This window comes from Arachis stenosperma, chromosome 10, assembly GCF_014773155.1.
Source record: "Arachis stenosperma cultivar V10309 chromosome 10, arast.V10309.gnm1.PFL2, whole genome shotgun sequence".
Taxonomy (NCBI): Eukaryota; Viridiplantae; Streptophyta; class Magnoliopsida; order Fabales; family Fabaceae; genus Arachis; species Arachis stenosperma.
Genome location: NC_080386.1, coordinates 60,136,359 through 60,161,342, shown reverse-complemented (window position 1 = coordinate 60,161,342; position 24,984 = coordinate 60,136,359). Strand labels below are relative to the sequence as shown.

Genomic DNA, 24,984 nt, shown 5'->3' with positions numbered 1-24,984 from the left:
AGATATAATCATAATTAATTTTATATTTATTGAATTTGAATGATTTTTAGTTATATGAAAAGATAAGAAAATTAGCTTTATTTTTTAAATTCAGTACAAAATTAAATTTAAATTAAATTAGATAGAGAAATTTATTACACGTTTATAGTAAAAAATCGTGCTCTAACCAACCAACATGATATACTAATAATATTTTGTGAATATCTCAAGTTATGGTTATTCGATTAACTTTGTTTAAGATTCGTTTTAAAACTAACTCAATTCTCTATAAATTTGTATCTAATAACTATTTTGAAATTCCAAACATAGAAAACTTTATGGGGTTTACAAAGTGACGATTCAGATTGGAGATTTCACCTAAACGCAAGTTAGATTCTTCTAACACAATTTGTATATAGCTAAGAGCTATTTGAGTCATTTCTTTCTCATTCTATTCTCCTTTTTTTTTATAGAAAACGTTCTAGGTAACCTATCTTCTCTTTCTTCTGTTATCTCTATACATTGTCATTCATATACTTTCTCCACTTCATTATAAAAAAAAATCATTATTTCTTCTCACTTCCTTACTCTCACTCTAAAGTCTTTGCCAAACTATTCACAAATTTCACTCATATATTATTCGAGAAAATATCCTCTCTAAACTATGCAAACTATGGACTATAGAAATTTTCTTTCTATTCAGTCAAAAATTTATACCTACATCAAAACATACGCAAAGTCTAATCATGAAACAAGTCTCTATTTGCTAACAAATCGTATCTATTTGCGTTGAAATATATATAGGATTTCTACAAACCTCACTCGAAGTAGGAGTTTTATACTACTTTTTTTATATGCCATATCTTAAATATTTTTTAATATAGATGTTAGTATTGCATGTTATGATATAATGTCTCTTTATTTCATACACATTAAGCATTATAATAACCATCTTATGAGCATTAAAGAACTGAGGGAATGATCCTTCGGTAAGGAAAGGTGATTGATCGAGATGATCTTTCGATAGGAGAAGGTGATCGCCAAACTTTTGGGATAAAAATCTTCGATAAAGGAATGGAAGTTCCATCTTTTTATTCCGATTTGAGCTCATCAATACCTTCCAAAATCAAAGTAATGTTAAAAAAATGCCTAAGAAAAGTTAAAGTCTATTTCATGCATTGTATAAGAGTTTTTTGGTCAGTAAAAAATTATTTTCTTTTCATGTAAAGAGAAGTTCAAGAGAAACCAAATCAAGGTCCATGTGTTTGCATTATATATGATTTAACGTTATAAGCATTTAGTCATAAATCACATGTGTCATAACATAAATAAATAAGAAGCATCTAAAAGTCACACCACTTCGATTAACAAAAACTTTTAAAAATAATAATTAAACAATATTGCATCATTATTATTTTTATTTTAAAGCTCAGAGTGGTTAGGGATGGATACGATAATACTATATAGATAAATTATTGAGAAACTTTGTTTCTCACACCCCTCTCTCCGTACCATCTTCAGGAACGACACAACATGAAATAATACACTGCTTAATTGAGCTGAAAAGACCAATGAACTATTAAGAACAAAATATTAAAAGCGTAGATATGGAACGTTAAGCACTTACCCAAATTCATATTAAATAATTATACGGTAATTATAACCATTAGGAACTCTCAAAGTGAGTCAGTTCAATGGTCATATCTCTATATGCACCATCTATATATATAATTTAATAAATGAGATATATTAATCTTCATCCAATGAAGACCATTATATATATATATATATATATATATATATATATATATATATATATATATAAAATGGTCTTTCCGGATTATTAATGTCCTCTTTTTAATAATCCTATGACCAATAACAATTTAGATTAAATTATAAAAGATTTATCTCTCAATATTATGATCACTATCACAATGATAAATCTCTAAATTTAATCAAAGACGTTATTATATTAACATTTTAATATAATAACAATAACAAATTATTTGACACGTGATTGTTTAGATTGTGGTCATACTACTTATTCCCAACAAAAATGATTCATTTATAATGAACATATGCATCACCTAACTATCCACAAATCTACAAATAACATAATTCATAAAATAATTATTACAATAATATTTTATCTTCTTCTATCTAATTCAAAGTCATAAAAATAAATAGAAAAATATGATTGTTCACAAAAAAATGAGCCATATTTAAAAGTCATATTTTTTTCCTTTGTTTAAGGACCTTTTTTTTAAGTGGTAGGCCAAAGTACGGATCTGTATTTGAAGAATCTTTCTTGTGCCTAGAAAAATGTAAAGAAGAAAAATAATTGTCTTTTTTTGTGATTATAGATCAAATTATAAGTAAAAACGTTAAGATAAATCTAAAGTAATTTTTGAATTTGTACCGAGAAAAAATCTTTAGCAATTCCTCATACATCTCCTTATCAATAAATTCTTGAGCCTTGAAGAACTACAAAATTTAGAAATCAATAAAATATACCATATGCCAATACAAATTTCATTATATTTGAACGAAAAGTTAACAATAAAAAATATAAAACCTGCAAAATTGAAATTTCTTGTTTGAGGTTGGATTTTCTACACATGCACAACAAAAGAAGTCGTTAAATCCTCTGTAAAGCATTCAAATCTATAAGTATCCGATATTATCTCTATTTTGTGCGATTTCTTAATCTAATGATAGGTACCTGCAATGTTGTTCTTTACTAACATCAGTTGGTTTCGCTCCTATGAGTTTGTTGCTGGAAAAAGAAAAATGTTTAATTTCCGTTCATTAGTTTAAAATTATTTTTTGTAACTTTATTCAACATGGGAAACATAATCACCGTTACAATCTCAGAGTAACCTTTTAATATTTTAGGCATATACTTTTTCCCTTCATTTTTTATTAGTAAAAGAAGAACATAGATGGGGATAGATAATAGGCATATCAATAACATTCTGATTATGATGATTGCGTTACCTTGTATGTTGTTGGAGCAGTATTTCCTTTTTTATCATCTTCCAGAATTGGGTCTTGTCTGTTTTAACCGTTCCTCCCCAACCAATAGAATAAATTTGAAGGGAATGAACCTATTAGATAACATATGATTATGATTAGAAACATAGAAATAGAAGTATGTATATTGAATGCAATTTTGACAGTGATTAATTTAAAAAATTACTTTATTGTCTATTGGTTTGATTGATGCAATTGCTTGCTCATCTTTCCATGCACTCCAGAGATTTTGGAATCCTTCTTCCTGTAATTGATATTTGTTAATATATTTTTAGTATATGTCTTAGTTAATGATAATTAGTACGTACCTGTTGCGTAAAACAAATGTTCAAGTTCATTGTCTTTATCTCCTGGCATATATTGATGAGCTCCTTTGAAATCAAATTGTCTATTAAAAAAATATAAGTCGTTAGTCCTCAATAAATTGAAGTTTGTATACAAAGATATCTATATCAATGAAAAAGATTTGAAGATTAAAATTATATGTAGACTGAATTGTATTAAGAAGTAACTACACACATTTACTAAGAACATAAATTACCTGTGGTGATGGTAACAATATTTCTTTGAAAACTACATTTCTGGTAAATTCTCCACTTGTTCCATCTATTTTTCCTTCTTTGACTAAAATTTTTGTAGTTGACTGAGAAATACTTCGAGACAGAGCAACATATAATTGGTCATGGCTAAATACATGTTTAGGGAGATAGATCCCTACTTTAGGAATGGTCTATCCTTGTGATTTGTTTATTGTTATTGCAAAACTCAACCTTACAGGAAATTGCTTTCGGATAAGTATAAAAGGCAGTCCTGAATTTTCTGTTGTTTTGTGTTTTATCTGAGGCAAGAAAGCTCTTCTTCCACAGTGATGACCCGTTAAAATTTCTACGTCTAACATGTTTTGAAAAGTTCCACGACATAGTAGCCTCGTACCATTGCATAAGCCGGCCTTAGGGTCTATGTTTCTCAATAACATCAAAGGTGCACCTCTTTTTACCTTCAACACATGAGGTGGCAACCCGCCTGTAGAAACTGAGTTAAGGTATTCTTGTTGATATAAATTATTAGCGTCACCTTCTACCTCATCAAATGAGACTAAATTTCATTCTTCTCCTGGAAACTGGTTGATAATTATATCATTAAGCTGTTGCACATCATGATTTTTTGGCGTCAATATTGCCCTTTCTACCATGTAAGAAGCGTCCCACCCATGAGATTGTAAGTTTGGAAATATTTCTTCTATTAACTTGTGTAACGATGTTTCACCCTCCCATGGAATTTCCATATTTGCTTGTATCCGTACAAAGTCTTCATGTATGGTGGGCTCAATTCCATCACCAATACGCATAAGATACTCAGCAAAAACATGATCATTAGAAGATCGCATATTTTGTCGCAAATGGAGAATTTTAGTGGAAGCCCATAAATGAGACTTAACTATAGAAGCTGAAATCATTTGTGACTTACTACCTTTCGGTACCACAGGCAGTACTTGGCGGAAATCTCCTTCCATCACCATCACTTTTCCTCCAAATGGCATATCGTTTGCTAATATATCTCTCAGAGTGCGGTCTAATGATTGCACCGATTCTTTATTTGCCATAGGTGCTTCATCCCAAATGATTGTCGTTGTTTGTCTAATCAGCTTTGCAAGATCTGATTGTTTGCTTATGTTGCAAATGGATGATGGTTCTGCATTAATTGGGATCTTAAACCTAGAATGAGCTGTTCGACCCCCAGGCAATAATGTTGCGGCTATTCCTGATGATGCAGTTACCAAGATAATATGACCCTTATTTCTCAATTCTGTAATTATAGCTCTGTAAAGAAATATTTTGCCTGATCCTCCTGACCCATCAACAAAGAACACTCCACTTTCTCTTCGATCAATTGTATTCATAATGCACTTGAAAGCTTTAGATTGGTCATTGTTCAATCTTGCTATGGAGCACAGGTCTTCCCGGGGTACTTCGACAAACAGTTCTTCTTGGATAACTCTGGGTATCGAGTTGTCATTGTCATTTTCATGAGTTAGAGCTGGCAAATCGTATTGTGTAATCTGTTTTCTGTGCTGAAGGAGTATATCATTTATATCCCTGAGTAGCCGATTTGTGAACACTAAGGCTGTTGTGGTGCTGGCTGACGGATAATCATCCACCATATATGAAAAAAATTCATCCCATAAGCTTCTTACATCGGTAGGCTCACAAAATATTAAGATGGTTGCAAACAACCTTTGTAAAGCACATAGCAATCGTAAAACAGAAGTCTCAACCAAACACGCATGGATGCTACTGTCACTCTCTAACAATCATCGGTGTTGAGAAGATTGCTTGAAGGATGAATATTAGACCCCATTCACTATTAGCAAGTCATCCCAACTGATTGGTCCTCTGACATTAGATAACAGAATACGCAAATAGAATTTTTCTCCTTCTGAAGGTGATACAGTATAAATTCGACCGATGGATCTTCTCTGTGTCTTGCGCCGACGCCATTCCTTTTTCTTGTTGTGCCAAGTGTAATACTCTGGAATTTTCCTGTACAGAAGATGCCTAGATTGTTGGTCCTCCTCACGATTTAGGGCAAAGAACTCAGTGAGTATTGTTCTAGAGAAATAATCATCATTAAGTATTTCAGGAATGATTTGGTGATCATAGAAGCTCACTTGATGTTGATTTGGCAAATGAATTTGTAACCTTTCCACTGATGGATACATTCGGTAAAAGGTTAAATTTAAATATTCTCCAACATGCCTCTGGAGCAGCGATCCATTTTGCATCAACAAACTGTTGGATCTCGTCAACATTAGAACCATTGTGAACTTCCATTGCAACCCGGTCTGGACCTTGTAGCAATATTTGTAGAGATACTTTATACTCTTTATGCTACTACATATCTCAACATTAATATGGCAATCATACTTTAGTAGTAGCCAAGGGTTGTACGGAATTACCCATCTATTGTCAACTGTGAAATTTTGGTTATTCGGTACTGGAGTGTCGAATCGTCGCCTATATTGCGGATATGAGTCGTCACCTCTTCGTGTTTCTGCTGCGAACTTTTTTGAGTAGTTGCGTTTACATTGGCCATTTTTCATACAGGGCAAAGATTGATCAAGTGTTCCGCAAGGATCATGAATCATATGTTTTAGCACTGCATAATGTAGGTGTGGTTCTACTACTTTAGATGGTATCTCTGCACGTACCAAACTATTATAATGCTCCGGGTCAATTAACTTGTCATTATTTTCTAAGATTAGCAACATATGTACATGTGGCAACCCTCTTTTTTGAAACTCAGTGACATAAATATATCTTTTTACCTTTCCCAAGACACCCTTAGTAATTACATCCTCTTTCAGCTGTTCAATTTTGGCTTGAAAAATTCTTGTTGTTAGATCTGGACGATCTTGTGGAGTTTGAACTGGGTTGAGTTCTGAAGTTATTTCAGTCCAAGATGGATTGCATGTCATTGTGAGAAAAATATCTGGCTTGCCCTCTTTAAGAATAATCGCCATTCCATCTTCATATCGTTGGGTCATGTCGTGACGGCTACCAATGAACGACGATGGTAATATTGTTCTTTTTCTTCCAACATTTTCTGAAGACAAATATATAGAGAAATATTATTAGTTTTAATAATTATTTTGGGTAATTCTTAATGATTTACGAAGTAGCAATTAGATGCAACAATATTTACCTGCATTGGTTTCTCCTGTGTGCAAAGCATCTTGTAAGCCTTGGTATAATTCAGCCCGTAATTTCTTCTGTCTAGTTCGAACCCATCTTAACTTTCCGGTTTCAATTTTCACATAGTTATCAACAACATATTGTTGTAGTAGTCGCCCTGCTTGCAATACGGTGGAATGATCATCGGGGCGGATCTACAAATTTTTAAGAATTTGCAAAAAAGATTATATACATTGAACAATTTTTTAGCAGAATTTTATTGAAGTCTATACTGTGTAGGAAATGAGAATTTGTACCTGGAGCATATAGCTATTATATGTTCGGCATGATACTTTGTCGCCACTTTGACTTCGGGTATTGATATCCCATCTATGAGTTCCAAATGAAAAAAGAAGAGGATATTGTAGTGGATCGTAATAGCCAACAAATTCCTAAATTCTTCGTAGGCTACCAGCATGAGTTTGCACCTTAATATCTCGCCCACGAATCATTGTTTCAACGTCATCACCAACAATTATAGCTGCTACCTGCGACGCAGTTGGAAGACTATATTGTGGCTGATTAGCAGGTCGCTCTCTAATGACCAAACTACACTCATGTCATCTGACCATTGTGCAAGCTGGCGAAACACATGGAGAAAAGGATTATACCGGTGTAGCAACTGTTGTAACTTAAAAACCAATGTTTCATGTAGTTGTGGGTTCTCCAGCATCCTATTCTGCAATTCGTGGTCAGTATTATATATGTACAGTTGCAAAAATTATGGCCGAGTACCCTGATCCGGATGAAATTCCCCTATACTGTGATATATTGAGCCTTGAGCACGAAATGTATATATACCACGACCTGTTATATCCAGTTGTTCGTCTCTGTGCACACCACACGAAGTGAAGGAAAATATATGATTGTATCAATGAATATGTTTTCTAAAATGGCTTCCTTCTGCAGAGGGGTCCAAGAAGATTTCAAGCAATTCCTGAGGAGCATTTACTCGGAAAAGAGAGACTTTTTCCCATTACAGCACATCTCGAACGTCTCATAGTGAAATAGACGTGCGCTACAATAATGACATGTCCTTGGGATTGGTAGCGGAGTTCAAATTATTGTTGCATCCTCTTGAAAATTTTGAGCACAATTATGCGATGCTCGAACATTTTGTCTAACTTCTGTACTCGTATTAAATTAACATATATTTAGTTACATTCATAATAAAAATCAGAAAATGATGAATTTTGTAACAACTAAAAAAATAGTTCTTTGTTGATTATAAATACAAAGAATTACTTCTATTATAGTGGTCATCATAAAAAAGAGATAAGTAGCTATCAAATATTTAAATGATGTTTCAATCTTTTTTTTTAACTTTGTTACACTGTATAATATTATGATGTTGTTTGACTTTATTTTTTTAAATTTTGTTATTCAGATATATTTAACAACTTTAATTATAAAATATTTTATTTTATTCTTTATAAAGATGTTTTGTATTCATTAAGTAAATGTTTTAATTCTTCTAATTATAAAGAAATATTATTTATTCTGTAGCAAAATAGTTTTATTCTTTTTTTAATAAAATCATTTTGTTTAAAACCTTTTATTCAAAACTGTTATAACAAAGTTAAAATCACATACGATCTATAACAACATTATATTATTTTAAATGTTTATTATTTTCTTGTTCCATTATATGTTTTTGTTTATATGGTAACACTATGTTTATCATGGATTATTTTTTTTAGATTAAATAGTCAATACAATATAGTTTGAGTCTGAAATAAATAATTTTTTTAAAAAATGCTTTCTTTATATATCATAATTTTAATTTAATAATAAAATTTTCTGTTGCATCAATTGTCTTATAGCATTTTTTAGTTAATTATCTTATATAGGGTATGACCATTTTTGTCTTTGGCCAAATTCTTTAGCTTGTATGTTTTGTTTCATGTTTTTTAAATGTTTACTGGTCGAAATAATACAATACATGACGATAATATTGGTTCATATTTTATTTGTTCTATTACTTCTAATAATTTTTATTTTGTGTGCTTTTGTCTAGAGTTATCATTTTAATTTTTATTATTTATTTTATTTCTTAAAATATAGTTTCTTTAATTATTTTATGTTGTCATATTTGTGTGAATTATAATTAAATAATTCAACAACATATAAAATTTTTTAAATAAATTTTTTTCCGTTTTCGCTAAAGTTTTTTCATATTTTTCATTTTGATTGGCAAATAAATATTTTAAGTATTATATTGGTTTTTTTAAAATTTTTTATGTATAGATTTTAATTTTTTTTGTTAGGCACGGATACTTTTTTTTTGATAATTGGTTATTGTAATAATCTTAAATAAATAAATTTTTTAACATTTTATTTAATTATTTTTTTTGTCATGTTTATGTGAGTTATAATAGAATGATTCAACAAAATATATTATTTTTTAAATTACCTTTTTTTTGTTTTCGCTAAAGTTTACATATTTTTCATTTTAATTGGCAGATAAATATTTTAAGTATTTTATTGGTTTTTATAAATTTTTTTGTGTATAGATTTTAAATTTTTTTTTGTTAAGCACTGGCACTCTTTTTTAATAATTGGTTCTTGTAATGATCTTAAATAAATAATTTTTTTAACATCAATTATACTCACATTTAATGTTTACTATGAATACATTAATATGCTAACATATAAAGATAAAATAATTTTTTTATAAATTTATTTACCTATTAAAATTATGTCACAATACTAAATATATAAAGGAAAAAAAGTACAATACTAACCAGTTACATTTTCTTCACGTCTACTGTTTTGATCAGATCTATTTCCATGAATTTCTGATAGTATATAAAAAGAACACATCAACAAAATTATAAAATTGTTCATTAAATTAAGCCTGTATAGTATCAGTGGTAATTGAGAGGTTACTTTTAAAGAAACAAATCATACAAAATTAAACTAATTGAAAGTAATAGAATACATAGAATACCCATTAATATCATAATTATCCAAACTCTGAATAACTAAAAAGAATAGACAGCGCCGTAAAATACAAATACATGATAGGTAGTTTGAATTCGTTGTAAAAAGTTACCATTTGAAAAATAATTCAAGTGTAACCGTATAATAGATTTATTAAGTGAAGAAATTATCATTTATTTTTTAGAATGTTATATATATTTATTAAAAATATTTTAACCTTTTTTGTGTATTAAATAAAACGTTTAAAAGAAATTTAGAATATTAAAAAAGATATGAAATGTAAAATTCTATTAGATATTAATTGGACCACTATTATTATGAGCATCTGAATAATAGCAATCATATTATTGGAACAACAATAATGTATTTTAAATGATTATATTTTACATCATAAAATTTTTATAATATTAGAAAAATTTTATATTGAAATGTTGTTTTTAATTAAAAAAATATAAAATATAAAACAATTAACTTTATTACAATTACTATTATTAGTATTATGAATGTATGGTCTATTTTTAAATTTTTTATTTGTTAATTATTTATTTTAATTATTTATTATGAAATTCATAATCTTGTTTGTTATTAGTAATTTTATATATAGTAGTGTGCAATAACATATCTTTAAATTTATTTATTACGAAATTTTTTTTGAATAAATATTATATATGATATGATGAAGATAAAATATTTAAAAAAATTATTGTTACTATTTTATACATTAAATTTATTTTATGAATTAAATTATTTGAAGACAGATGATTTCTTCAAAAGTTGGACATCAAATTGTAGTATTGCCTTTATATATTGTTTGAACCTAGTTCATATAAAAAACTTTTTGAGATATTGAGCAGTAGTGCTCGATCTACAATTATACAAAAAAATACAAACTTTAGATGTAAAAATGGAATAAGATAAAGGTACTTATCTTTTGAATTTTCTTTTAAAAATTAAAAATGAGTACTTAAAAATAAAATAAACCGTGAATATAAAATACCAACCACTTATATTATCATATTATCATAACGTCTATTATTATTTTTCAAAATGTATAATATAAATATCTGTGTTTGTCAATGGAATTAGCATAGAAATTGTATCAACTTCCTTGTCACGATGATTTGGAGGTGTCCATTTCTTAATAAATGCATGTCAGAACCAAAAGATAGCAAGACGTAGAAAAAAGATCGACAACAGTGAAAAATATTTGTAAGTGGAGCAGTTATTTAATTTCCTCACAATTGCAGCAGTTATTTAACTCTTTCATGGGTTAATGATGATTTGCAGGTGCCCATTTCTTAATAAACGAATGTTAGAACCAAAAGATAGCAACACGTAGAAAAAAGGATAGACAACAGTGAGGAATATTTATAAGTGGAGCAGTTATTTAATTTTCGATTGTAGTAGTTATTTAACTGAAAAATGTATTATTACTATTTTGTCCATTCGTGGGTTAATGACTTTTTTTATTTAAAAAATAAAAATATATTATTACTATTTTGTCCATAAATTTGATTTGTAAAATAAATTATTTGAGGACAAATGGTGTCTATAAAAATTGGACACTAAATTCTGGTATTGACTTTATATATTGGTATAGATAATTACTATATATATTTTATTTAAATTTTAATAAAATTTTTATATAACTTTACGCAGGTAGGGATCCAGAAATATTATTATGGGACCAACAACATATATAATATTAAAAAATTATGAAAAAAATTATATAATGTAAGATGTATTACAAAAATATACTGATAAAGAATATATTTTGAAGTACAAAAATATGTGTGTAATTTTTACTAACGAAGTGGTCGATTATTTGTATCATAAAATTCATCGATAATAGAATCTGTATCAAATTTTTCAGCAATTTTCTTTTCAATATAATTAAAAGACAATTAGCAAGAAATTCATCTTTCATTTTGTTTATGAGTTATTCTTCACAGTATTCATAGCTGAAAAAAAATCTTTCAGTTGTAGCAATTGAAACAGAGAGAATTAATACTAAATGAATCAAGAAGATGATCACAAGAAGAAAAAGAATCTATTTTATGGGATTTGAAAATTTTTATTTAAGTAAAAAATATTAGTAAAAATATCTTTTCAAAATTTATTTAAGTAAAAAGTATTAGTAAAAATATTTTTTCCAAAATTTTTTAATATTATTATTTACTTTTTAGATAATAAAAATAATTAATATTTAGATTGGACTGAACTTTTATTTATATTAGACTAAATATTAAATTATTTTTTAAAAAAATAAAATCATAATTAATAACTTATTACTATTAATTTTTTTTAAAAAAAGATGGAGCCTCAAGTCTCCACTTGTCTCCGGATATATCCGTTCCTAATTTTGTATATTATCCCGTATAGGTACAGGATTATATACTAGTACACTATTAAAATGTGTGTATTAAATATTAACTAAATTATTGACAAATATAAATAAAAATTTCTGGTCTCATAACTTTTTCTCAATGATAAATAAATAAGTAAAGATGCAGTAAATCACTTACCAACAAAAAGAAAATATAGGACTAACTCAGTGGGGCTCTACATCATGAAAATGGAAGCCTGAAACGTGCTCATTATATTGCACATATATCTATTTAGGAAAAGGAATTATAAATTATAATTCACAAACTTCACCAACCCCAAACCGGGTTCGCCATCCGGTTCAACCAAACATCATTTTCCTCTCACCAACCGCATTTTCTCAAACTTCATTTGCCTTTCCTCTTCTTTATATATACCATCCCTCGTTCATCCTTTTCCACAGGACTCACAACACAATCATAGAGGGAGCACAGAAGAAGATCAAGAAGAAAGAAAGAAAGAAAGAAAAAAAAACAAAAGAATTACATAGAAACAATGGCCAGCAACGGAGAGCAGAACCAAACTTCTGAAGCTGGAAGGCACCAAGAAGTTGGTCACAAGAGCCTTCTCCAGAGTGATGCTCTATACCAGGTAACCAAATTACTCGCCTTTCGGCACTCAATTCTTTTACACTTGTATAAATTAAATACATATTATATTCTTTTGGGTTCTTTGATTTCAAAATAAATAGTGTGTTATTATGATGAATGTACAGTACATTCTGGAAACCAGCGTGTATCCAAGAGAACATGAAGCCATGAAAGAATTGAGAGAATTGACAGCAAAGCACCCATGGTATGTATTATGATCCATTTTTATTTTGTTCTGCATAATTAGTATCTTTTGTTTCTGGGCAGGCAAATGAAATGATTACTGATTAGTTGATTGATCAAACTTCAAACAAAAACAGGAACCTCATGACAACCTCTGCAGATGAAGGACAGTTTTTGAACATGCTCCTTAAGCTCATCAATGCCAAGAACACCATGGAAATCGGTGTCTACACCGGTTACTCGCTTCTTGCCACTGCCCTTGCTCTTCCTGAAGATGGAAAGGTACCAAGACCAAGATTTTTTTTTTTGTTTTCTATGCAGGATAAGAATTTTTTGGATTTGGATTTGATATTTGTTAATTAAAGATACATACAATCAATTTAATTAAGCGTTAATTACATGAGAAAAATTAGTAAAGCTTTAAATTCCGTTCTCTTTCATAATCAATGTTTTAAGGAAACTTTTTGACAGAATCCAAATTGCTTTCACCTGTTCAAAATTTGTCATAACTCGTAGTAATGGGAGATCATACTTTATACGCCTATAGTCAAATTGGGTATTTGGTACGGGTTTGGTTAACAAACCTTTAAAGAAGTAGAAAGGAAACAATTTATTAAAAAAAAAACAGTTTATTAAAAAAAATAACTTTTTTAATTATATTTTTATTATAAACATAAAAAATTATTATTAGAAGTATCGTTAACAAGTGTCTAAGCCACTTGTTAGTTAATTATTTAGTATTTAATAATAGTAAAATTTTTGGTATGTTTTTGAGATTGGATCAAAGTCATCAAATATGCTCAATTTTTTGTCTATTTTAATGAATTTAATTTTAATATACGGGATAATATAAATTTTTTCCCAAACTTATCATATTTATTTTTGGTTATTTAGAAATAAAAAAATATTTATTAACATGTCAATATATCATTGGATATAAATGTTTGCCAGTAGATCAAAGTTAAATTTTTATTTTACAATGAATTAAATATATTAAAAATTTGAACAAATACTTTTAAGGTAATTTTTATGAAATACAATTTTTAATTATATTAATTGTAACAGATCTTGGCCATGGATATTAACAAGGAGAACTACGAATTGGGTCTGCCAGTAATTAAAAAAGCCGGCGTTGACCACAAAATTACCTTCAAAGAAGGACCAGCTCTCCCTGTTCTCGACGAATTGGTTAAAGATGTAAGTTTCTCTAGTCCCAAAAGGGGAAAAAAAAAAGGATGCAAGTTTTTCCTTTGGTTGATTAATTGCTTAGGAAAATGTTTTCTTGACTCAACTCTATTATATGACCCAAATTTAGCCCCTTTCAGTGTGGAAATTATAACACACAAATAAAACCACTTAAAATAAATACTATTAACAATTACGATGAAAGACAAATTTTTAGTTCTAGCACATTTCTAATTAAAGGTGTGAATGTGTATGTAACGTGAAAATGTAGGAGAAGAACCATGGAAGCTACGACTTCATTTTCGTGGACGCAGACAAGGACAACTACCTGAACTACCATAAGAGGCTCATCGATTTGGTGAAGGTAGGTGGTGTGATCGGCTACGATAACACCCTATGGAATGGGTCTGTGGTCGCACCTGCCGATGCACCCATGAGGAAGTACGTTAGGTACTACAGAGATTTTGTGTTGGAGCTTAACAAGGCCTTGGCTGTGGACCCCAGAATTGAGATCTGCATGCTCCCGGTTGGTGATGGAATCACTCTCTGCCGTCGGATCAGCTGATTCACCTACTCCAACAACCATTGACCACCGTTCATTTCTTCAACACATGAATTCCTTGTCTTGGGAGCGAAGAAATCCTAAACCGTTTTATAAACAATCAACCAAGCGATCCCATTCCCTTCTTTTTTTTCTAAAGATATTTTCTATTTGTAATTGTAATTTTCTTCTTATTATTGTTGATCTGAAAACGGTGGATGAGTAAAGAGTTTTATATACTTGTGCCTTTTCTTTCATTTCATTTGCTTCAATTTCATGGTATATCTTAATTTGGAGGTAATTAATCTTCCAATTATGATATAAATTGAGATCTTGTAATGCACTTTCAAAAAAAAGATGTCTTGTTCTGAGATCAAATTAACTTGCTGAATTATCACATATAAGCTTGTGCAGATTGTTGAGAAGAGTTTGGTTGTTAGCATCTTTCCATCCTTTTGACTATGTTTCTTTAGTCAAATTTCATTGTTCAACTAATAAAAGTAATTGGTATATAATGTGGCCAATTCTGCGTCGTCCATTAGTTTAACATTGTTGCACCACTCAGACGTTCACCATCTAAAATTGACCTGGCGATAATTGATAATAGAGTATTGATGAGCGGATAATTTATACGCTTTTTGGCATTGTTTTTAGGTAGTTTTTAGTATGTTTTAGTTACTTTTAATATATCTTTATTAGTTTTTATGCAAAAATCACATTTCTGAACTTTACTATGAGTTTGTGTGTTTTTCTGTAATTTCAGGTATTTTCTGGCTGAAATTGAGGGATTTGAGCAAAAGTCTGATTCAGAGGCTGAGAAAGGACTGCAGATGCTGTTGGATTCTGACCCTCCTGCACTCGAAGTGGATTTTCTGGAGCTACAGAAGCCCAATTGGCGCGCTCTCAATTGCGTTGAAAAGTAGACATCTTGGGCTTTCCAGAAACGTATAATAGTTCATACTTTGCCCCCAAGATTTGATGGTCCAAACTGGCATCCAAACGTCCACCAGAGACCCTTTTCTTGCGTTAAACGTCGGAACTGGCACCAGAACTGGAGTTAAACACCCAAACTGGCATCCAAGCTGGCATTTAACTCCAAGAATGGCCTATGCACGTGAAAGCTTCAAAGCTCAGCCCAAATACACACCAAGTGGACCCCGGAAGTGAATTTCTGCACTTAGTTACTTATTTTTCTGTAATCCCTAGTAAATAGTTTAGTATAAATAGCACTTTTTACTATTGTATTGGGGCTTATGCCATTTTTCACATTTGGAAGGCTGGCCATTCGGCCATGCCTAGACCTTTTTCTCTTATGTATTTTCCAACGGTGGAGTTTCTATACCTCATAAATTAAGGTGCAGAGCTTTGCGGTTTTTCATGAATTAATGCAAGTACTATTGTTTCACTTTCAATTCACGCCTACTTCTTCTCCAAGATATACTCTCGTTCTTAATTCAGTTAAGTCAGAATAAAGGGGTGACCCGTGACAATCACCCACTATCTTCGTTACTCGCTTAGCCAAGATCCGCGTGCCTGACAACCACAAGCGGTCTACATGATATTCAACGTAGTCTGAAGAGAAAACTTTTGCGTGGTCTAGAATTCAGAATAAATTCCCGTTGCAAGTATAGCTTCTAAACCAACAAAAGTCCTTTCTTACAAACGTTTTGGTTGTCACAAGTAACAAACCCCTTTTTAATTGATAACCGAGTATTTAAACCTTGAGTCGTCTTCTCAAGGAATTGCAGGGAGGTATGTTCTTATTATTGGTTATGAGTCTTGTAAATTGGGGGTTTTGAAAGTAAGGAAGAAGTATGTTAAATGATAAGAAAATTAAAATAGTAATAACAAAATAAACTTTTGGCAAGGTATTAGAACGGGAAGTCCTATCCTTATCAATTGTGATGAGAATTGAGTTTTAATCCCACTTAGTTAACCTTTACTAAAGCAAAGGAAAGTCAAGTGGAATAACTAGTTTGATCCTCAAGTCCTAGTAAATCCCTGTGGGAAGACTAGCTTTAGAGCGATCTACCAATTTCAACCACTGCTTTATTTGATAACTCAAGCGTCACCAATTACTTAACCAGATCCAAAAGGAAAAATTCTAAATTAAATTGAAGACATCATAAATAGAATAAAGTAAGCATAAATCTGAAATACCTCAATTGCATTAATAAAACCAGTCAAATCTAACATAAAAAAGTTCATAAGCCAATTGGACAACATAAATCAAATACAAATAAAAGCATTAGAGTATCTAAAAGTGGAAGAGAAATATAAAATAAAAAGAATATTAAACCTGTGATGAAGAAGAAATAAATCCTAATTTCTAAAAATCCTAATCCTCAATCCTAAGAAAGAGGAGAGATTAATTTGTGTCATTTGCGCGAGGGCAGCCTCGCGGTCGCGCAACTCTCTGTTTGAAATTCATATTGCCGAATCTTTGGGTGACGCGGTCGCGTGGTTGAAGCGATCGCGTGAATGGCCCAATTCTGAAAATGGCACGGAGGCGTGGGGCACGCGTTCGCGTGGTAGGACTGGTGCTTCTAGCACGAGTCCAGCCCAATTCCAGCTCAACTTTCGACCATACACCCCTTTTTACGTCGATTTTGAGGCACGCGTTCGCGTGGGTGACGCGGACGCGTGGGAGGCATTTTTCCCACATGACGCGGACGCGTGGATCAATTTGTGCCAAAGGCATGCCTCCAGCCACACTTTCGCGTGACTCTCTGTTTAATTTATTTTCATCCCAACGCACCTATGACGCGGACGCGTCGGCGACGCTATCGCGTCACGTGCGAAATTTTTTTTATATTTTTTTTGATGCAGTATGCAGAATGTAATGAATGTTATGCAAAATCCCAGGTTCAATCAAAACTCAAAAACAGACTAAAATTTAAACTGAAAATGGAACGATCATACCATGGTGGGTTGTCTCCCACCCAGCACTTTTAGTTATAGTCCTTAAGTTGGACATTTGGCGAGCTCCTTGTCATGGTGGCTTGTGCTTGAACTCATCCTGAAACTTCCACCAATGCTTGGACTTCCAATAAGCTCTATCAATACCAAGTAAATTTACCAAGCGTTGATGAAATTCTCCACAAGCTTTGAGCTCCCAAAGTTGATCCTCATATATTCCCGGATCCTAAATCTTGTTTGTACACCCGTCTTCAAGTTGCTTATCATGATTCCATCCGGGTGGTTCAGCTTTAAAATTCTCACTAAAGTGTCCAAACAACTTCCTAGACCTATTCAATTGAGTTCTACACCAACCTTTGCGTTTAAACTTTGAGCTTTCAACCATAATGAACCTAGGATTGTGTTGCCCACCACTAACCATGTTCCTCTTACTCTTAATGCCACAAAGAGCTCTAAGTTAACCATTCGTCTCCAGTAGCCCATATTCAAGTGGGAAGGTAAAGGTCAAGGATAAGAATTTTACCCACTTGAACGTTTTGTTGGACGATAATGGCCTTGGGAGAGGTGTTTCTAATGAACTTGCAAGCTCCACTCCCTTGTGTTCTTCTTTGACAACTTCCACCTCCTTGTAAGCTTCTTCAATTTCAACCTCTTCCTCTTGGTGGCTTTCTTCCAATTCAATCTCCTCTTCATTGCTTTCCAAGGGCATGGGAGGTTGTGCTTCTTCTTCTTTAGTCTCTATCTCTTGATCAACCTCTTCCAAGTATTCAACCATGATATGCCTTGGAGGTTGTACACCCTCTTCAACATCAAATTCAAACGTCTTGGAAGGGGGTTCTATGATTTGAATTTCCCATGGAGGTTCCGCGTTTCCTATGTCTTCAACCACTTCCTCTTCTTCAGCTATTACGGTTTCCTCCACTTGTTCCAATACAAAGGTATGTTCATCATTGTCCATTGGGGTTTCTAGTGTCTCCTTCATGCTACGCTCTTTTATTGATCCCCCACATGTAGCCATGGGAGCACTTTGAGTGTCTGAGCGTTGGGAAGCTAATCGACTTATCTCTTGATTTAGTTGAGATAGAGTTACATGAAATCGATCCACTGATTCCTTGAAATGATCCCTTGATCCTTGTTCTGCTTGGATTGCATGATTAGGATCATATGACTCTTGGGTAGATGGATATAGACATGGTGTATATGGAGGTGGTGGTTCCTGGGAGTAATTGGGTTGAAATTGGGGTGGTTCTAGATATGGTTCATATGGCTCATAAGGTGGTTGGTATGGTGGTTGAGGGTTAAGGTCATATGGAGGTGAATGGCGAAAGGAGGCTTGTGAGTATGGTGGTCTAAAGTCATGTTGAGGAGAGGGTTCATAAGCATATGGTGGTGCTTGTTGATAGTCAAAAGAGTGCTCACCAAAGCCATTGCCTTGATATGCATCACAGAATGATTGTTGATAGTCCATTGGAGGTAGTTGTTGCCATGAGGGTTGATCAAATCCTTGTGGCTCCTCCCATCTTTGATTGTTCCAATCTTGATGCATGTTCTCACTGTAGTCTCCTCTTCCTGCAACATAATTGTAACCAGACTCATAGCCAAAGGGGTGAGAGTTCATAGTAGTAGGAAAAAATTAGAAACAAAAACTAACAAAAAGAAAATATTAAAAAAAGATATGATTTTTGAAAAAGATAAGAAAATATTTTGAAAAAAGATATGATTTTTGAAAAAAAAAAGATAAAATAAGATTTTGAAAAAAGATATGATTTTTTTTTGAAAAATATTTGAAATTTGAAATTTGATTTTGAAATAAGATAAGATAAGATAAAAATTTTAAAATAAAATCTGAATTTTTTTTGAAAAATATTTACAATAACCAATAATAAGGCACACGTTTGCAATTACCCGGCATCGGCGCCATTTTAAAGAGAAGAACTTTTGCGTGGTCTAGAATTCAGAATAAATTCCCGTTGCAAGTATAGCTTTTAAACCAACAAAAGTCCTTTCTTACAAAAGTTTTGGTTGTCACAAGTAACAAACCCCTTTTAAATTGATAACCGAGTATTTAAACCTCGGGTCGTCTTCTCAAGGAATTGCAGGGAGGTATGTTCTTATTATTGGTTACGAGTCTTGTAAATTGGGGGTTTTGAAAGTAAGGAAGAAGTATGTTAAATGATAATAAAATTAAAATAGTAATAACAAAATAAACTTTTGGCAAGGTATTAGAACTGGAAGTCCTATCCTTATCAATTGTGATGAGAATTGAGTTTTAATCCCACTTAGTTAACCTTTACTAAAGCAAAGGAAAGTCAAGTGGAATAATTAGTTTGATCCTCAAGTCCTAGTCAATCCCTGTGGGAAGACTAGCTTTAGAGCGATCTGCCAATTTCAACCACTACTTTATTTGATAACTCAAGCGTTACCAATTACTTAACCAGAGCCAAAAGGGAAAATTCTAAATTAAATTGAAGACATCATAAATAGAATAAAGCAAGCATAAATCTGAAATACCTCAATTGCGTTAATAAAAGTAGTCAAATCTAACATGGAAAAGTTCATAAGCCAATTGGGCAACATAAATCAAATACAAATAAAAGCATCAGAGTATCTAAAAGTGGAAGAGAAATATAAATTAAAAGGAATATTGAACCTGTGATGAAGAAGAAATAAATCCTAATTTCTAAAAATCCTAATCCTAAATCCTAAGAGAGAGGAGAGAGCCTCTCTGATAAACCACTATTTTATGGTTTATAATGTATTTAATTGTGTGATTTTATCATGATCGTTACCCACTTATTCATATAATTAGCATGCATTTATATTTCCTTCCTAAAATTATTACATGATTGAAAACTTACTTCCTAGAGACTTTTAATTAGGTATTTTAATTCTCCTTTATCCCATTCGATGCCGTGATCTGTGTGTTAAGTGTTTCAGGCTTTATAGGGCATGAATGAATTGGAGATTGGAAAGGAAGTTTGCAAAAATGGAAGGAATACAAGAAATTAAGGAGATGACCAGCGGGAAGTGACGCGGCCGCTTGGCTCACGTGACCGCGCGAAAGAGAGGAAATCGCAGTGACGCGGCCGCATAGCTCATGCGACCGCACGGATTGGAAAAGCATAAGTGACGCGGAGGCATGGACGACGCGCCCGCGTGGGAAAGCCACGCCGAACGACGCGTCCGCATGAATAACGTGACCGCGTGGCGTGCGCGGTCTGCAGAATTTTAGAAGTCACTGGCAGAGTTTCTGGGCCGGAGTTTAACCCAGTTTTCGGCCCAGAAACACAGACTAGAGCCAGGAAACATGCAGAAACAGAGTAGAACAATTCATTCCACATAATTTTTAGTTTTAGATCTGAATTGGTTCCTCCCCTAGGTTTTTATCACTTGACATTCATAATTAGGATTTTTGGAAGATTTTGCTTTTTAGCTTTTGAGAAGAGGCCACCTCCGGTACTAGTCATTATACTTTGCTATTTACTTTTTACTTATTCTTCCATATCATTATTCTCTTTAGAGTTGACATTGAATTGTTTTCACAAGTTATTAATATAGAATGATATTTTTATTTAATCCCTTTTCATCTTTTATTTATCATGTCTTCCTTTAATTCCTTTTTATATGTTATGAGTTCTACATTCACAATGAGCGAGTAGTTCCCTAACTTGATGGGGAGTTGATTGAAAGGAACCCTTGAGTTGGGATGCTTGAAAGGATAATTATAATTGGGTTCATTGTTGTAATCCCCTCTATTCACAAACACTAATCCTTTTCAATGAGCGGATTGGGACTTGTGAATAGAAACAACATTCCAACGTGTTTGACTCTCCCTTACCTAGTAAGGGGTAACTAAACAGAGCAACCTTCAATTATCAATTAATCTTGAGAGTACTTCAACAAGAATAGGGCTTCCAACTAATCTACTCCAGTCAAGGCTTTTATTTAGAATTAATTAAATTCTCTATTTTAATTTCCTGTTTATCAATTCAACCATTTTTGAAAACACCTGATTGATAAAATAGCACATCTCTCTGCAACTCGTTGCGAGACGACCTGGGATTCATACTCCCAGTATTTTAATTTTAAACTTTGTGACAACCCTTTTTAAATTGATAAGCGGATTTTTGACTGGTTAAGGACTGTACTTGCAACGTATCTTTTATTATTATAAAGTTGGGTAGTCCCCTACAGTGGACTACTACTTAGCCCTTCGACACCTGTTTCTAAATTTATTATTACATCTATTTCTAAAATTTTAAAACTAAAATTGGGAAACAAAAGGATTAGGTTATTTCTCTTTACCCTTTGGTTGAAGCACTGCACCAGCCGCGGGAACAAGGGAAAATGGGGAGACGAGATGTCGACGAGAGACATTAGCGTAATGCCACTTTTCTCTATGGTGTTAGGCTTCGACAATCCCGAAACGAGGTGCATTAGCGTAATGCGACTTCTTGATTGGGTGATAAGAGAAATACTTCCTTCTGATTGGCAGATGATGGTGAGCCACGGATCCAGAGATGAAAATATGAGGTATAGCATGATTAAATCTTTTAAATTGGCTCTAACTTTCAAATCTGGCGCTCTTTTCTTTCTTTTTGAGAGAGTGGTGTTTAGGATTTGGGTTCCGAACAGTGTTCTTTGTATCGTCTATATATTCTATTCAAATTAGATTTGTGAATATGTGTTCGATTCAAATTCCATAGCTTTTACAAAAGAACGACTTTTATATACTTGATAGAGCTCTGCCTTCCTGTGTTCTGCTATGGCTCTCACGAATCCTGTTGGTGTTATTAATCAAAAAGTGGATGCTGTTGTAGATATCAACCCAACGAAGCTGGCTTGGAATCTGAAGGTCGGGATTGTGCGCCTCTACGAGTTTCCTAGCAAGTGGAACCCAAGAGAGATTTACAGCATGGAGTTGGTGCTTCAAGATGAAAGGGTTAGTTAACAAAACCTAAACTTTTCTAATTAGATTCACTTTGGTTTTTTTTATCCATTGTGGTTTATTGTATTTGCTTCTTTTTGGCGTAGGGTGATCGTATACACTGCTCCATCCCGAAGTCAAATATGGCGGTAATTAGGACCTTGATTCATGAGCATGAACTTTATGCAATAAAAAATTTTATTGTTCAAGTAGTAGGACAATCTGTGCGAACAACTAGCCACAAGTATAAACTAAGCTTTTATACCAAGACCTATGTCAGTTTGCTTCCCAGCGGCAGTTTTCTGTTTAATCCTTTTCAGTTTATCTCATATGAGAAGATTGAGGCAATGGTTGGTGTGAACAAAAACCATTTGATGGGTAAATTAAGTTATTGATTAGTTATTTTGTTCTTTCTTTTAATGTTATTGTATAATGTTGGTTATTTATTTGGTTAAATTTGTATGTATCTTTATAAATCTCTTTGCTCTTTGGGTTTCTTTGTGTACTCTTTTGTAGACTGTATGGGTCATGTCATAGAAAGAGAGGATGTAACACCATTGGTTACAAAATCAGGAGAGGAGAGTAAATTCATTAAACTACACTTGGAAGATTTAGAGTCCGTTTCCTATTTATTTTCAATTCTTTTTTCGATTTTGTGATTTACTATTGATTTGTCGTTTGGGTGGGATTTGCTGACATTGTTTGTCCTTATATTTTGTTCCACTTCAAAAATTAGGGGAAACATCATGAAGTGCACCCTCTTTGGTGAATTGGTGGACAAAGCCCTTGGCTTATTTGATAAAGATGATGGTCAGCCTATTATCTTGGTGGCACAACTCTTTAAGCCTAATTTCTATCTCAATGAGGTCAATGTTCAAAATAGCCTTTATGCCTCTCGCCTGTTTTTTAATCCTGAGATCCCCGATGTTCTTGCATTCAAGAATAGGTGTGTTGAAAGTCTGTAGTCTGTCTTCACTTAACTGGCTCCCTTATCTCATTAATTTCACTATAATGTCTTTGTAAGATTGTTTGCCTATTTGATCTCATGTGCTTTAGGTTAATAAAGAGAGGTGATCTAAAGGATCAGTGTGTTAATTATATACAGAGCCAGCGTGTAAATTCAATTAGTGATGAGTTACATGGCGGTTCTTTACCAATCACTACTATTGAGGAGGTTTTGGACAAAACTAATGTAAGCTCCTCTACTGTTGGTTTATTCAACCATGGCATGCTTTGTTCATATGGGTCTACTACTAGCGTTATTGTGTTATTTTTGTGCAGGAAACTTCATGTTGGATACTAGCCACTGTGGTTTCTATTGAAGTTGGTGAGAGTGATTGGTATTATGCTTCATGTAAGAGTTGTCCCAGAAAAGTGAAGGAGAATAAAGGTCGTTATCTGTGTGAGCATTATGGTAAAGTTGGTTTCAATGCTCCTCTGAGGTAGAGACTGGTGCACGAAATTGCAATCACACTTTTGCAATCCCGCACAACTAACCAGCAAGTGCACTGGGTCGTCCAAGTAATACCTTACGTGAGTAAGGGTCGATCCCACGGAGATTGTCGGCTTGAAGCAAGCTATGGTTATCTTGTAAATCTTAGTCAGGATATCAAAGATTATCAGGGTTGATTGTGAAAAGCAAAAGAACATGAAATAAGTACTTGTTTTGCAGTAATGGGGAACAGGTTGAGGTTTTGGAGATGCTCCATCTTCTGAATCTCTGCTTTTCTACTGTCTTCTTCATCAAACACGCAAGGCTCCTTCCATGGCAAGCTGTATGTAGGGTTTCACCGTTGTCAATGGCTACCTCCCATTCTCTCAGTGGAAATGTTCAACGCACCCTGTCACGGCACGGCTATCCATCTGTCGGTTCTCAATCAGGCCGGAATAGAATCCAATGATTCTTTTGCGTCTGTCACTAACGCCCCGCCCTCAGGAGTTTGAAGCTCGTCACAATCATTCAATCATTGAATCCTACTCAGAATACCACAGACAAGGTTTAGACCTTCCGGATTCTCTTGAATGCCGCCATCAATTCTAGCTTATACCACGAAGATTCTGATTAAAGAATCCAATTCTGATTAAATGACAGAAAAATCCACTTCCGGGCCCACTTGGTGTGTGCTTGGGCTGAGCATTGAAGCTTTCATGTGTAGAGACCTTTTCTGGAGTTAAACGCCAGTTTTCATGCCAGTTTGGGCGTTTAACTCCAATTTTTATGCCAGTTCCAGCGTTAAACGCTGGAAATTTTGAGGCTGATTTGCAACGCCGATTTGGGCCATCAAATCTCGAGCAAAGTATGGACTATTATACATTGCTGGAAAGCCCAGGATGTCTACTTTCCAACGCCGTTGAGAGCTCTCCAATTGGGCTTCTGTAGCTCCAAAAATTCCGCTTCGAGTGCAGGGAGGTCAGAATCCAACAGCATCTGCAGTCCTTTTCAGCCTCTGAATCAGATTTTTGCTCAGATCCCTCAATTTCAGCCAGAAAATACCTGAAATCACAGAAAAACACACAAGCCCATAGTAAAGTCCAGAAAAGTGAATTTTAACTAAAAACTAATAAAAA

The 24,984-nt window shown here is 32.9% G+C and overlaps 2 protein-coding genes and 1 pseudogene across 2 annotated transcripts; 1 reads left to right on the top strand and 2 right to left on the bottom strand.

The window, feature by feature from the left end:
• Positions 1-1,471: 1,471 nt before the first annotated feature.
• On the bottom strand, positions 1,472-5,173 carry LOC130957160 (ATP-dependent DNA helicase PIF1-like; annotated as a pseudogene).
• Positions 5,174-5,359: 186 nt separating this feature from the next.
• Positions 5,360-7,416, bottom strand: LOC130957156 (uncharacterized). Its single transcript, XM_057884035.1, has 4 exons — positions 7,232-7,416; positions 7,001-7,073; positions 6,715-6,898; positions 5,360-6,615 (listed from the first exon to the last, which is right to left on the bottom strand). Exons 1-4 carry the CDS (start codon positions 7,414-7,416, stop codon positions 5,360-5,362), a joined length of 1,698 nt encoding a protein of 565 aa, XP_057740018.1.
• Positions 7,417-12,443: 5,027 nt separating this feature from the next.
• On the top strand, positions 12,444-14,827 carry LOC130954651 (caffeoyl-CoA O-methyltransferase). The gene is made up of 5 exons (XM_057881408.1): positions 12,444-12,662; positions 12,787-12,866; positions 12,982-13,126; positions 13,910-14,041; positions 14,301-14,827. Exons 1-5 carry the CDS (start codon positions 12,567-12,569, stop codon positions 14,592-14,594), a joined length of 747 nt encoding a protein of 248 aa, XP_057737391.1. The 5' UTR covers positions 12,444-12,566; the 3' UTR covers positions 14,595-14,827.
• Positions 14,828-24,984: the final 10,157 nt, after the last annotated feature.

Coding starts and splice junctions, on each gene's coding strand:
- LOC130957156 (XM_057884035.1), bottom strand. CDS start 7,416: ATGCTGGAGAACCCACAACTACATGAAACATTGGTTTTTAAGTTACAA. Junction 6,899..7,000: donor ATAATAGCTATATGCTCCAG/GTACAAATTCTC, acceptor AAAAATTTGTAG/ATCCGCCCCGATGATCATTC. Junction 6,616..6,714: donor CACAGGAGAAACCAATGCAG/GTAAATATTGTT, acceptor ATTTGTCTTCAG/AAAATGTTGGAAGAAAAAGA.
- LOC130954651 (XM_057881408.1), top strand. CDS start 12,567: ATGGCCAGCAACGGAGAGCAGAACCAAACTTCTGAAGCTGGAAGGCAC. Junction 12,663..12,786: donor AGAGTGATGCTCTATACCAG/GTAACCAAATTA, acceptor ATGAATGTACAG/TACATTCTGGAAACCAGCGT. Junction 13,127..13,909: donor CTCTTCCTGAAGATGGAAAG/GTACCAAGACCA, acceptor TAATTGTAACAG/ATCTTGGCCATGGATATTAA.